Source organism: Rhinolophus sinicus, chromosome 17 (genome assembly GCF_057876585.1).
Source record: "Rhinolophus sinicus isolate RSI-liver-muscle chromosome 17, RSI-T2T, whole genome shotgun sequence".
Classification (NCBI taxonomy): domain Eukaryota; kingdom Metazoa; phylum Chordata; class Mammalia; order Chiroptera; family Rhinolophidae; genus Rhinolophus; species Rhinolophus sinicus.
Window position 1 is genome coordinate 135,540,001 of NC_142517.1, and position 15,306 is coordinate 135,555,306.

Genomic DNA, 15,306 nt, shown 5'->3' on the forward strand with positions numbered 1-15,306 from the left:
TGGGTACCTAACATTGAAAAAATGTGATTCCGTGATTACTGAGAAATGCTGAGTGTTTTTTCTTCAATTTTGAGTCCGTTGAAAGTGTGTGTGTGTGTGTGTGTGTCTGAAATTGTCAAAAGCAGCAGGCTGAGTTCGCATGTAGACATTGAGGAATAAAAGGCTATTTCATGATTGTAGATGTTAGAGAAGAAAACAAAAAGGAAAAGTACTATATGGAGAGGATGAGAAAAGGAATGATGGGTCAAAGAGAAAGAGCTGCAGTGGGAATAATGTCAGTAATATTTTGTGTTTTTGTAATTATACTTCTTTTTAATAGCCACTTACTTGAAATTGTGACAAATAACATGGTGATTTCCTTTTAGTAATAAAACTGCTATACTTTTAAAAATTGTGTGGTGCAGTTTTTTTGTATTCCTCATTCTCTAAATGAATAGACAAGTGAAATGTAATTTTATTCATTTCCCACCAAGATTGCTGCTTTTATTTTCCAATTTCACCTCATTTTTATACTAGATCACATCTCCTCTCATCTATTTAGCAACTTTCCTCTTTCTGACTTTCATCATTCCTTTGCTCTCTCCATTGGATCATGCTCATGAGCATGAAAATAAGTCATTATTTCTGCATCTTGGAAAAAAAATCCTTCTTTTAACTGTAATTCCCACTGTAATCTGTCCATTAGCTCCGTATTTCCCTGTTTCACCTTACATCAACATTTCTCAAAGTTATATCTCCTCATTTTCTACCATTCCTTTCCTTCCTATCTCTCTCAGGCCCATCCTACCCAAATACTCACTTTACCACAAAACTACTCTTATAAGATCCCTGTGAGCTTCATGCTGCTAAATCCAATGGCCAGTTGGATTTACCAAGCTTCTTCTCAGTCTCCCCTTTTGGTCCCTCCTAATTTCTTTAACTTTTATTATTGGGATGTCTCAGTATCCATTATTTGGATCTCTTCAATTCTTCATCTATAGTTACTTCCGTGGTGATCACATCCATTTTTATGGTATTAAATGTCATCTATATGCCAATGACTCCCAAATGCTACCTCCAAGCTAGACTTCCCCGTGAACTCCAGACTCACACATACAAATACCTCCTTCCCCCTGATATCGCCACTAGAACTTATGATATGCACTTGAAATAACATGAGAAAATTACGTTCCTATTCTTTGCTCCCTAATATTCTCCATACTTAGTTTTCCCAATCTCAAAAATAACTCAATCTTTCCAATTGCTCAGCCCAAACCACTGTCATCATCCTTGACTCCTTGTTAATTTATACCCCACCTCCTATTCAACAGGAACTCCTGTTGACTCTACTTTCAAATATATCATAAATCTAACTGCTTCTTACCATCTTCACTGCTACCATCTTAGTCCAATCCACACCCTCTCCAACCTTCCACCCTTGTGCCCCACAGTGTGTTGGCAACACAGTAGCAATGTTGATTCATTTAAAAAGTCAGTCAGGTATGCAACTCCTCTTACTTCTTTCTAAGGACTCCCCATCTTGCCAAAAGTATAAGCAATTTTTTTTTGTTTTACAATTTTCTACAGCGACCTGCTTGTTATGGTCCTCCTTTATTTCTCCAACTTCATTTCCTACTTGTCTTCCCTCTGTTTATCCTGCTCCAGACATCGGCCTCCTTGCTGCTCCATGAACAAGCTAAGCGTGCTCTTCCTCATGGTCTTTGAGCTTGCTCTTCTCTACCTACCATATCCATGCCTCTCCCCTTCAATTATGTCAAGTCTTCATTCAGTTTTACATTTTCAGTGGAACGTTCTCTGATCGTTAAATATAAAATTGCAAACTACCCCCATCCCTGACACTCCTTATCCTCCTTATTTGCTTTATTTCTCTCTATGGTACTTACCGTCTAATATGATAATAATTTACGCTTTCAAAATTATGTCTTCTCTACCAGGATGTAAATCTCATAAAAGCAAACATTTTTTTGGGGTCTGTTTTATTCACTGCTGTATTCCCAGCATATGTAGACTATCTCCTGGTACATAGTAAACGGCCAAGAACTACTTGGCCAATGGATAAGTCCTAATATCACATTCTAATAAGGTTATCAACAGAATTCCAAATTTGAATTTAGTACAAACATATTTGTGACAATGCACTGCCTCAAATCTATTTTAACGTTTAGATAATTCTAAATTAATTTTAATTTGAAGCACAAAAAGATAATGGAAATTTTGGAAATTTTGTGTGGTGATTTTTGTATATTACATCGTTCTATGCATGATTAGGCCTAAATTATATTGATGAACAAGCATCACTAACATACTATGCAAAATAACAAGTTTGTGTTTTTAAGAAATACTTAGAAACATTGCAGTCTTCTCATTAAAATTTATTTTTAATTAACATGTGCTAAAGAACAATTGGGACGGTAAATCAAAAGACCACAATGACAGCAAAAAAATTTGACAGATACTGCAAGAAAATCACCTGATTTGAAATCTATCGCCCCAAATAATACCCCCCCCTCAAAAACATAACAAACAAACATAACAAACAAACAAACAAAAAACAACAACTCTTAGCATCTGGGTTCCTTGTCTGCATACATCACAATTCAAAGCACCTTCCTGAAACTAAAAACTAAATCTAGTCATCATTTCAATTCTATGTTTGTGGAAACGATTCACTAGCAACTGAATATTTGTCATTTAGACTTGCAAAGGGAACTCTATTCCATTTAATCAAGCAGATGTGTACAATTTTGTTATCAAAACAGAGAATGTACAACTCACCCACTTTAACCCCACACAAAAACACAAGGGCCATATCCCTATTCAATTCACCATTGCAGAGGTTATAAAGAAGTCTGGCATCTTACCCGTTGGTTGAGTTCTTTTGTGGTACACTCGGATTCCTCGAGCATTTTCCATTTTAATTAATGAATGAGAATCAGTACCATTAAATCGATTTATCCTGATGATATTGAAGTTTTCAGAATCGGTTGCATACAAATAGTCTTCAAACACAGTTATACCATAAAGATGTCTGACCTATAAAGAGGGGCAAAAATAACTATGATTTTTAATTATGCTGCTTTCCACTTGAAAGAAAAAACTGATTGTTATTTACTACTGTGGACAATTTCCACAGTAGCAGAGTCACACGCATATTATTATTTTCATATCAAAGAATTCAATATTCCATTAATTTAAAAAATTTTTCTAAGAATAAAATATTATGCAATAGCAGATAAAGCTGTTGCAAATGCATGGGGAAAATTTTTTATTCATGTTTCAGAAAACATGTTCATTAGCTACTTTTCAAAAGCTAGTGAGAACCAAACTTTTAAGCATATTCATTAAGATGCTTATGGCAGTATTATATAAAATTCAAGATATTTTTTATGGGCTGCTTGTTCATATAGTTACAGATTGTAGAATCTGCAAAAACATAGTTCTGCCTGTGAAAGGAATGATGAGAAAGCACCTTTGGAAATTTGTTTTGTAAATTCAAAAATCTTTTTTTTTTAAATCTCAAGTTACATTGAGACTAATACTTGCCCAGCATGGAAAGTAATAAATAATGAAATCACATATTTGGGATAATTGTAAATGAAAAGTCAGCCTTTTACTCAGAAACTGTATTCTTTCTAAAGGCTATTCATAATGGAAATGGAACCATTTGCTTTGAGAAAAACAATGTTTATTGCTATCATGACACTTTGACACGGAAAACCTCCTCCTTGGCAGAGGTCTTGTGGATTGTGGGGAGGGATAGAAAGCTTCCAGTAAAGCAGAGTCTACAGAGTATACTGAAGAATGAGTATACTGATTTTATCAGATAAAGGCACATGCTAGGCACATTGCCTCTGGGCATTCCTTGTGTTCTACTTAATATGAATGGTTCGGCTCCAGGGTATGCTAGAGCTGTAAATTGATTTGCTATAGAGATTTGAATGAAAAATCATTTGTCACTACTCTTTGGCATTATACTGTACTTTTAGTGCATTGTTAGTATAGATTTGTAATTAAGATCATTTGAGAAAGTATGCATGGCTTGACTGTAAAATTTTCTGTGGAACACAATTTCTATTTTAAACAGAAAATCTTGTCAATTTTGTACTCTAAGCAAACACATTTGATTTGTTATCTCCCTAGTATATGGGATTCAACATTACTATTTCTGGTACTCTTATATGAGAAATGATTAAAAGAAGACTGGTTTTTGCATGTTGTTTTTAGATATCTCATTTCTTTGTGTTTAGGCTAGAAATGGAAAAAAAAAAAAAAAAAAGGGAATTAATGGGGAAAATCATTTGACGTTAATGCCCAAATAAAACTTTTCTATGTTAGTCTTACTTTACAGTTAAGAGTGTGTGTGTGTGTGTGTGTGTGTGTGTGTGTGTGTGTAAATATACATGTATTTACTAACACCATTTTCCACATAGCTGATATCATATTAACTAAACGTACCTGTGGCACAATTTAGACTTGGGCAATCTTTTTTTTTTTTTTTTTGTCCTATAAACATTATAAACAAGCTGAATTTTTCCATTATCATTAATCTCATATATGTTTTGCTCAAAGCCTGGGGCCATCCATCTAGGATGGTTGTGACATACACACATTGCTCTCTACTTTACTTCCAATCCATATCCCAGGAGAGAAAGCATGACTAGGGAGGTCAATTGGTCATAGTAAAAAAAAGAAAACATGTTAACACAGTAAAGATCAAATTTTACTCACTGCTTCCCTGCATTCCTTCAGAAGGGTCTGTTCCCCATAAAGTAAGTACTTTGCTGCCTGCTCTTCTAACTACCCCCACAAGAGGTGGGGGGAGCTTGAAGTGCTAGATAAACCATTCTTTCTACAGCTAAAATACTTCAAAAACAGTATCTATGTTGGATTACTTAGAGGCAGATCACTGAAACACAGACAACAGAAATGGACAAAAAAAAAGAATAATTAAAAACTTCAGACATTAAAAAAGTTTTAGTCATGGGGGAAATCATTTGAATTTCTTAACTTTGCTTCAAGGTTTAAAATTTAATTATGTGTAGGTAAAAAATGGTCCATCATAATTATTTTAGAGATTAGGTCTTCTAAAGAGGACCCTGAACATGCCAAAGAAATCAAGGGTTTTAGGGCAGCTGAAGTTGAGAAAAATCTGCCTTCACTTCTAATAGTGAACATCTTATTTATTTTTTCTTAACCACCCAGATGAGTGCATTTGTTTATCTGCCAAGCAACAATGTCATTGTTCAGTGCTGAGTAAAAAGTAGAAGTCACTTTTAGGGATAACTACAAAACTATTTTTGTCTTGCATTACAAAATATGAGAAGCAAAGAGATTCACATATTTCAACTCCACAGTATAAGAATCTCACGTGATATTAGTGCAATCAGTGAGCTAAAATTGAATTTGAAAAGGTACAGTAGTAAATGAGGCTCATTTCCACTTAGAGATTTCCTTAAGGTGTTTACTGACTGTTATTTGTAAAAACAAATAAACAAACAAAAAAACGTGTAATTCATCAGGGGAAAAACTATACAGATGGGAAAATGTTTGACTTTGGTGACATTCACAGAATGCTCATTTTAGAAATATTTGGATTCATCAGAAGGCAAATTTTAATCCAACCTATTAAATTAATAAAGGATACTTTGGTGAGCAGACATCTGCTTTTGTTAGCAAAATATTTCCAATGCCAAATGACACAAATCATAGTTCAGTTCCTTATGAATAAACTACTTCAATTAGTTTTTAGTCAGTAGTCCATAACATTTATCCTATTGCAGGGATTTCCTTTCTGACTAGTACAACATTTTTGTTTCTGTTCAGTTGGTGTTTTGGTTTTATTTTTGCTTTGTGGGCTTTGTTTTTAACAGAGGGAAGGAGGAAATGAGAGTCACCTCTAACACATGAAATGCACTGTGAAAAGAACGTTCTGTCATATAGGAAATACATCACACATTTTATGATGCATTGCAGCTTGACTTCATAAGAAATTTTCAACATTGGGATTTTGAGTTTTCTTCTTAGTATGATAGCACTCCTTTTATTACCTTTGCTGCATTTTCTAACAAAATTATACTTACTTGTCTGCCTTGAATGATAGTATATCTGTTTTTTCCTTGGTAGTCCACGACTTCCACAGAATCCAAGTAAAGATCGACCCAGTAAACCAATTTGTTGACTAGATCTAGTGCCAGTGCAGCTGGCTGCTCTGTCTTTGAGTCAATTATCCTTGTTCTGTTCATCCCATCCATGTCACATCGCTCCACTTTGGCTTCATTCCCATAGTCAGTAAAGAAAAGTTTTCTGTTGAAAGAAAAGTAGATGTTAAAGTCAAGGAGGAGGCAAAAAAAGCGTATTCAATAGAACCATCTGTAAAAAAACACACAGAACTTTTCCTTCTATTTTATTTCAGTGGTTACATCTGTTAGTTTCCCATAACCATTTCCATATAATATCACTCATAAACAGAGAAATCTGCTAATGAATATTGCAGGGCATAAGGGAACAGGGTAACCAACAACTGCAAAATTTCTCCAACATGAATTATCACAGGTGACTTTATTTTTGTATTAGGGGAAATGCTTCTTTAAGCCTCCCAGAGCCCACACACATAGCACAGAAGACGCATGCGGCCCATTGGTAAAAGCTTCAGAATGAGCCAAGTCACCAGGCCAGGGCACATGAGCAATCAGGCTTTATCTTCAACCTGCTATTCAAATTGCTTGCTAATGTCTGTCTCTTATAGAAGCTATTGTGGAGCTCAATGATGCTATGAGTGGCAAAGAATAGTAAACGTGGACTGGAATTAAGCAGATGGAAAAGCAAATGTGCTATTTGTAGCAATGGAATTAAAACATAAATAATTCCCTCAAAACCAATCCCAAATTCTCCCCAATCTTCCCCAAACACAAAATTTCATGAAGGAAATGTAAGCCATTTCTTCTCATTTTCTCCTTATGTATTTCAAAGAAAAGGCTGAAAAGCAATGTTGACCTCTGAGACAAAAAAAAAAATCCTTTCATGAAGCACTAACAGTGTCTGTCAAGGTTTAAATACCTCTGACATTTCAGTATCTAATATTTGATTAGTATTCACTATGTTTAGTAAACACAAATCAATTTCAATTAACCTGACAATATTTTAATGAGATTACCTGCTCATGAGATTAAATTACATTTGTAAATAGAAGACCATTTGCCTTGATTTAAATACAATCTCAAGAATAATCTGATTTACAGTGATTGAGCAATATTAAGATTACCTAGAGTATAGAATATTTAATTTTACAAACTTGGTGATTTAGTTTTTAGTTACTTTTCTCAACATCTTTGATGATCTAACAGTATGGGGTAACTTTCAAGCTAAAAAAAGCATTATTTAGACTTGAATTTAGCTCTTTCTGCTGTGGGAGGCTTTGACTAATTTTTAAACATTAATGTTCTGTGATAGTGCAATCCATATTTTATTATGAGTTTACTTCCCCAAAATGTTCCTGAATGATCGATTTATCAAAATAAGTTTAAAATTGTTTTTCAGTGATTTTTCATTCATGTAAAGAGCTTTCTATTCTAGTAAAGAGTAAGTAAAAGGGTAAATTACTTACCCTTACAAACCTCTGCTCCTGAGCACTGTCTCTCTCTCTCTCTCTCTCTCTCTCTCTCTCTCTCTCTCTCTCTCTCTCTCTGTCTCTCTCTCTGTCTCTCTCTCTCTCACACACACACACACAGACACACACACACACATACATACACACACTTCCTACTCCCATCTTGCATCTCCTCTTTCTTCAATTGTAAACCAGTTTTGTCATAGTTCAAGTTAAGTTGCTATAAGGAGTACCCAGTTTCTCTCTCTCTTGCTGTAGAACACTGCCTGCTATTCTTGTTACATGAATCTCTCTTTCTCACCCCGTACCAAAATATCTCTCCTTTTATAATTTTCTTTTCTGACTAGTCCATTTCACAGAAATGAAAAAAAAATGTTGGGCTGCAGGTAGCCAGGCTCTGGGCATAGAGAATGGGAGGCACATTATGTATAGTGTGATAAACACAGACTCTGTAATATGAAGTAGGTCATTACAACTATCTACATAGTATTCAAGAGAAAAGGTGAGTCTGAAGAGAGATATACATTTCTGAAGTCATCCTGAGATGATTTAATTACATATGAACCCAAAGGAAAAAAACAGAAGAGTGCCAAGAAAAGAAATTTGGGGACATGCTACTGGAGAAAAAAGAGCTATTAAGTAAGATCAGAGATTATGGTCAAAAAGACAACACACACTCTCAAAGAAACCTAATGAAGAAAAGTTCCAGGATAAAGGACTGGGGTGGTTGGATGGGTCAATCACTTCACAAAACGAAGGGAGGGAGGGAGGGAGGGAGGGAGGGAGGGAGGGAGGGAGGGAGGGAGGGAAGGAGGGAAAGAAGGAAGGAGGAAGACAGGTAAAAAAAAAAAAAAGGAGAGGGAAAGAGAGAGAAGAAGGAGGAGGGAGGAACTAGATTAAGAAGATACCATTGAATTTGGTATTTGTTAAATCCTGAAAATGTTGGTACTTCTGTTTGAGAACTTCAGTTAAGGAAGAAGAATGAACCAGGCGATGAAGAAGGAGGTCAGGAGAACTCAAGTTATTTTTCCAAGATTTTCAGTGATGTTGACCTACTATTGCAGGATTGATGCAAGTGATTCTTGTATTTGTCCCAGGTCATGATAGAACTGGTTGCATAAGTTTCAGCCAAAGTATGAAAAGTATAAATATACAATTCAGGAGACTTTTACCTCTTTAATGGATGTGTAAAATCAAAAGAACAGGAAGAGTTTGGGTATGTGAAGTGGCACTGAAGAAACAGTAAAGAATCCCCCAGCACATAGCAGAACAACTAGTGCCAGTGAAGATATAAAGTTGTTCTTTACACCAAATTGAATTTTCCAGACTTCAGAATACTGTGATGAGTTCTGTTCACTTACAATTGAAATTAAATAAATGGATATGTTCTCCAAGATAATAGCACTAAGACCACAAAACTGCAAGCAGTAAGTACCCACAGCCACGTGACCATGCAGATATTCCTTTGTTTGCTTATTTTAGTGCTGTTTAATTTTAAAGTGTCCTACTACAGGTATAGAGAAAAGCTTCAGCCCAGGGCAATCTTTAACTGAGGCATCATAATTAATGGCTGATTATAATTAATAAACAAAAGCTAATGTTTTAAATTATATAAAATTTAACTAGATTTCATTTGTGATATAAGTGTAGCTTGGTTGAAAACTCACTTTTTTCTCCTCTAAACTATTTGTCTACATTCAAAATAAAAGTAAGTAATGCTCTGTGGACCCTACTATCTCACTGATTCTTATAATTAACTGTGAGATAGAAGGGACAGATTATTTTTCTTTTACAGATGAAACAGGCTCAAAGCCAAGTCCATAGGGTTAGCTATTATCGGAGCTGAAACACAAAGGTTTGTCATGCCTTTTGTTTTTAACCCATTATTTTGAAATAAGTTCAAACTTATAGAAAAGTTGTTAGAATGCCTATACCCTTCCCCTAAATTCACCAGTTGCTCAGCGTTTGTCCTTCTGGCTATTTCTAAGACTGTCTGATCCTTTTGACAGTACATTGCATACATCATGATCCTTTACACCTAAATACTTCAGCCTTCATCTCCTAAGTACAAGAGCATTTTTTGTGCATAACCCTAGTACACCAATCCAAATCAATACTTTTAACACTGATACAATACATAGTTCTTATTCAAAGTTTGCCTGATAACCAATAATGCTCCATATAGTAAAATGTCCTCCCTTTTCTGATTCAAAAGCTAATCCAGCATCATATATTGCACTTGAGAATTGTCTTTTCTCTCCAATCTCCTTTAATCTTGAAGAGTGCTGTGGCTTTCCTTATTGTTCATGATGTTACCATTTCTAAAGGGTAAACATGAGTTGTTTGGAAGAATATCCCTATTTTGAGTTTTCCTGATTTTTTTTTTTTCATAATTAGATTATGTTACGCCTTCTGAACTGAAATGCGGTAGTTTTATACTTTATTGTTACTGTCCCTGAGCTTAGAAACCATGGGTAAGTTTGTGCTCCACCCCAGAAATTCCGTAAAACGGAGCAGATGGTAGTTCAGAACATCCTTTGCTCTATCTTATTCAGTATTTTCTGAACACTTAACGCTGCTGACTTCCAGGGTTCTCAGTCATGCTTTCAGCATCTCATCCCTCTGGGAACCAAGTATACTATGCTGCTTCTAGTAGAGCAGGGCCCCAAGTGTAGCACTCTTCATGGCGGATGGTCTCCATCATCCCCACATCTGTGCCTCATTCCCTCAGGACTACAATATTATGTTTCTTCTTTCCCTGTTCTTTCCTGTGGTATCAATTATCTTTTACTCTCTAGCATTGGGGAGACATTAAAACGAGATTGCTATTTTCTTGTTCTTCAATTTTTTTAATGTTATTCTATTTCATTCATATTAACACAAACTTACTAAAAAAATTATATCGATATTATGTACTAATTATAGGTGTGCAGCAAAGCATTGTATGTATAATTCATTACGATACTCAATATGGGACAGAACATTGTGAGTTAACATGGTATGTTGCAAATGCATTTCAACATCTTTATAACAGCCAAATGATTTAATACAAAAGGGATATTTCATTTTCATATAATCAATATTGTAATTAAACATAAGCCTTAGGGTCATCTCTATTTTTGTCTTTGTCATAAAAAATATTTTGATTCATAACAGAAATATGTCATTGTTATTTAAGTATGTATAAGTTTGTGCACAACTTAGCTCTTTTAGCAATGTCATGATTCATCCATTCATGACAGTAAATCTTAAGAGTAAATAAATAAATAAGTAAATAAAATTAAAATAAAACTGGATTCCAACTACTGTCTCTACTTCTAAGATATGTTTATAAAGAACAGAAACATCTCTTTCAAGCTTCCAATTATTCATCCAGCTCATTATTCTTATAATTCAGCATCTGTTGTTCATAGAAGTTTATCGTTTTGGCTTCATTATCTCATCAGTATGGGAAACTAATTTTATCTGACATTTTTGTTGATTATAATGAGTAGCCCTAATTTACTGTAGATATATAAGATTTATATAGTTGAAGATAGTAAGAAACTTTGGGTATCGTTGGTAAACGTGCCTGACATAAATCAAAAGTCACAAAGGTTGCCCTCACAGACAGTGACAGAGCACTGTGCTTACAGATTTGAGGCTCCAATCATCCCAACACTTTAAAGCAAAGCAATTGTTACACACACTTACAACATGTGTGATTTTTTTTTTTACCTGATAAAAATAATACTTACTTTTGCTAGTAAAATCCATTTTAAATGATGCACTTTTTGACTTTGTCCAAAAAGACAAAGGGGAATTTAAACACATCAGAATCCTCTCCACATCCTTCAAGTCCATGGTTAACCTTGGTTTTGTGTCACCATTCTTACCCCTAACATTTAGGTTAGAGCTTCGTGATAAGATTTAGAAATGTTGAGAATTCCTGCAATGAAATGACTTAGCACTCATTTTGACTGCTTAAAAATAAGGTTACATAACAAGATGTTGGTTACATAGAGTAGATGAGAGGAGAGTAAGCCTGAAACTAAGAGGTCACATACTGCAAAATTAAAAACAAACAAACAAACAAACAAATAAACAAAAAATCAGTGTTCTGATTAGGGCCTAGCAAACAATCCATGTTTATTAATCATATGATAATGTAAATAACTATATTTCCTTACATTTCCGGAAAAAGTTACATATTTTCCTTAGCAAGGACTACCTTAAGAACTTCCATTTTTCAGTCTTGTTTTTAAAATAAATGTATTATCAAAATAACACCAATAGCAATACAACTGTGTTTTTTTCTTCCATCATCTATACAAAATTTAACAAGAAAGCAATTTTTCACACAGAGTAATTAAAATATTTTCAAAATTACAGTAGGGATATTAAATTTTTAACATTGTAATTCTAAAATGCAATTGCGACTCTGAAAGATAATGAGTCTTTGTAGTAAGATGCTTAAATTCAAATTCTATTAGCTCCTGCTACTTAAGTGATGTGGATGATAAACAATCAAGCTATTTTCTCTGTCTAGCCAAGACTATTCAAGACAGTTATTTATTGATTTTCACTTGTTTGGGGTTTTTGCTTTTATTGTTTGAAAAATCACTCTTGAACTTGGTTTTCAGTTTATATATAAACATACAGAAATTAAACTTGGCATACAGATCCTTGCTCTCAGCTGGCTACTCTATCTTCTGGAAACATTCCCACTAATGATTCGTCCAAAAGTGTATATGTATTAGATATGTCAGTCGACGTGCCTGACCCATTCTACATCCTTATTTATCGAAAGCTGCCTCACCAGTTAGTGTTACAAGCAGGGCAGCCCTATGTACCAATATCATCCCTCTTCTGCCTGTTTAGAGACAATTAGACCAAAGAGGAACACGTGATAGAACCTAATCAAAGACTGAGCTGAATTATGAGGACCCTGTCTCTCAAAAATCAAACACAAAAAGTGTGGAGTTCACCTAGTGGGAAGCTGTACTAACAGGGGTAAGATGAGCAGGTGGGGTGGGAGTGGGGTGCTAAGACAGGAGGAATACTGGAGCATCTGTGCAGAATTTGGGGAGCCATGAGACAAAGAGATGGGAAGAAAGGAGCCATGGATTCCTGAGTAAGGGATTCTCCAGGCCCCAGGAGGTCCATCTGTACTTCATGTCCTTAGGGAAATCTTCCTGTCCTTGGGAACTCTCTTTGCATCTGATCTAGCTTCAGTAAGTTTCTATACTTGGAATCTAAAGTTCCGTGAGTAAATCATCACATTGCTTAATGTTTTACTTTAAGATTTAGATAATGCTTGTTCTGAAGATTTGAACAATCAAAAATCATACTATTTTAGGATACATTTTATGTTGAAATGTTAACTAAATAAAGCAATGATTTTTTTTTTTATAAATTTCACATGTAACCCTCACATAACTCCATCTTGGCACTCTACCACATTAATATATATCAATTTGTCATAGATAGAAAGCCTCTGAAATATTTTCTACAGTCTCCATGAAAATAACAAAGAAAATATGAATGAACAGCCATTTTAAAAAAAATCATCTTTCTTCATTTCTTTTAAACTCAATATATTACTCAACCACAGATTTCCACGTGCCCTTCCCAATGCAAGCTGACAAAACTCTCTCACAAACTAAAATACTCAATACCTACTTTCATTATCCCAGCCCTCACCTCACCCTAACACTGATTCAGATTCATCTTATTATTTTAACTGAATTAACTTCTTGGGTTTTCCTCCCATTTGTTTTTCATTTTCTGTATTTTGAGATCCAGTAGTTAACTCAGAGTAATAAATCTGCAATTGTAAAAGGGGAGTGATAAAATAGTGGAGAAATAGAAAGATTTGCACATTATTATATATTTTTCTTTTTATCTTTGTCACCTAGGTATTTCACCAATGTTTAACATAGGTTGGGACATAATGGTGGGGGGGACCTAATCATCTTTCCCTGGGTTGTCATTTTCTGAGAGTGGAGCACTGGCCTTATTAGCAAGAAAAATTTGGTCTACCTTACCTGCTTATGAGCTATCACAACTTCTATTCTCCAAGGAAAGAATCGCTTGGTTTATATGCACAACTCATTCTTACCACCCATGGCTACACTTGACTGCAACAGTCAATCTAACCACCTAAAAGATAATGACATACTTGACCTAACATTTCAACTACTTGGAAGCCCTTATTCTCAGGCTGTAATCCAAACCTTATAAACTCATCTTTACCTAAGACAAAACCTTTCAACATTTTCACCCCCGTTTTTGCAGGTCTCTGCTCAAAGTGCAGTGCAGCCTAACATCCATTGATATACTTCCTCTCTTTTCACCCAAACCCTCCTGACAGACCCTCTAAAATTCATATTCCATGATCACAAATGCCCCAATATCCTAAGACTATGCTCTAAATATTTCTTTCACCTTTTGCCTTTACTGAAACTTAGCATCTCCGGAGGTCATCTTTTCTCAGTAGTCATTGAAAATGTGGACTCCTAACAAGCACTTCTGTAGATGTAAAATCAGGGCCCTCCCCAATACTCACTCCAGAATATTAGTTTCTTCTTATCTTTTAGCATCCCCTGCTTTTTCGGGGTCTTACCAACAGGCTGTATCACTGACAGCACCCATCCTCAAAGAATCATCAACCAACTTTCCAGTTCTGTTTTCTTTTTCCTGATTCATTATTTTTAGTTAAGATTCAGCATCTAGCTCTCTCTCTTGCTAACCACTCCAAACCAGGAAAGTCTATGATTCCAGTATCAACAACTTTTAATGGATCCACAACTTGCTCCCTTGTTTTTTTGGACGTCTTCTCTGCCTATGGACTTTTATTTCCAGTACCTACAATCCACCCACAAATTCCCATGGTGATGAACAGTACATTGTTGGTCATCACCAGAAATTATACCTCCAACAAAAGAGAAAACCCCTTCCCTCCCCCCCCCCCCCCCACACACACTCAAAGAGCATCTGATTCTTCATCTGACTGTATGTTTGCTCTCTGTGTTGCTCAGGTGCTCTCACTGAAAAAACTCTGACTTCATTGTGACCTTGTCGCCATTGACCCTCTCGATTTTCTCTCCAAAAGCCAACCTTCAACTTTTTTTCTCAATTTGTCTGCACTATCCCCATCCCAACCCTCTAAGTCACTACATTCTATTCCAATCCACTCTCATAGGATAATTTTGCTTCTTACTTCATAGAAAAGTTAAAGCACATCAAAAAGCAATTCAATTGTTTGCCTACAGGCCCAACTAACATTTGTCTACATCTATATCAATTCCTTCATCCCTGTCCTCTTGTAATGCAGAAGGAAACATCCTCCATCTGTGTTGGCAAATACTACGCAAAAATATATATATAGTCATCCCATCTCCTTCTCTGAAACTTGTCTTCAACAATTTCCCTTTTCTTCTGTATTTTCAACCTCTCCTTTCTTCTCAATCTTACCTTTGGCTATAATAAACTTGCTTTACTATTTGTTATCTTAAATAAAACTTTTCTCTTAACCTCAAACCACCCTCTATTTACAGCCCTTTCCTCCCATGCTCCATTCACATCCAATCTTCTCCAAAAAATTGTTTGTACAAGCTGACTTCATTTTTCCCTTCAATCACTTGTCGTTCCATACTGATGTCTTCCAATCTCCAATCCCACCATTCTTTTTTTTTTTTTTTTTTTCTTTCACTTGCAGA

General features: G+C 35.2%; 1 protein-coding gene across 4 annotated transcripts in view; it reads right to left on the reverse strand.

Moving 5' to 3' along the window:
* Positions 1–15,306, reverse strand: part of LRP1B (LDL receptor related protein 1B) — a 1,805,568-nt gene that overhangs the window by 787,996 nt on the left and 1,002,266 nt on the right. For all 4 annotated transcript variants that reach the window (XR_012497488.2, XM_074335779.2, XM_074335774.2 and 1 more), the window contains exons 8-9: positions 6,081–6,303; positions 2,862–3,033 (exon numbers count right to left, since the gene is read on the reverse strand). Coding sequence is in view for 3 of the 4 variants with exons in the window: in XM_074335779.2 (XP_074191880.2) it covers positions 2,862–3,033; positions 6,081–6,303 (395 nt within the window). In the remaining variant the exon portion in view is untranslated. The remainder of the gene's footprint in view (positions 1–2,861; positions 3,034–6,080; positions 6,304–15,306) is intronic.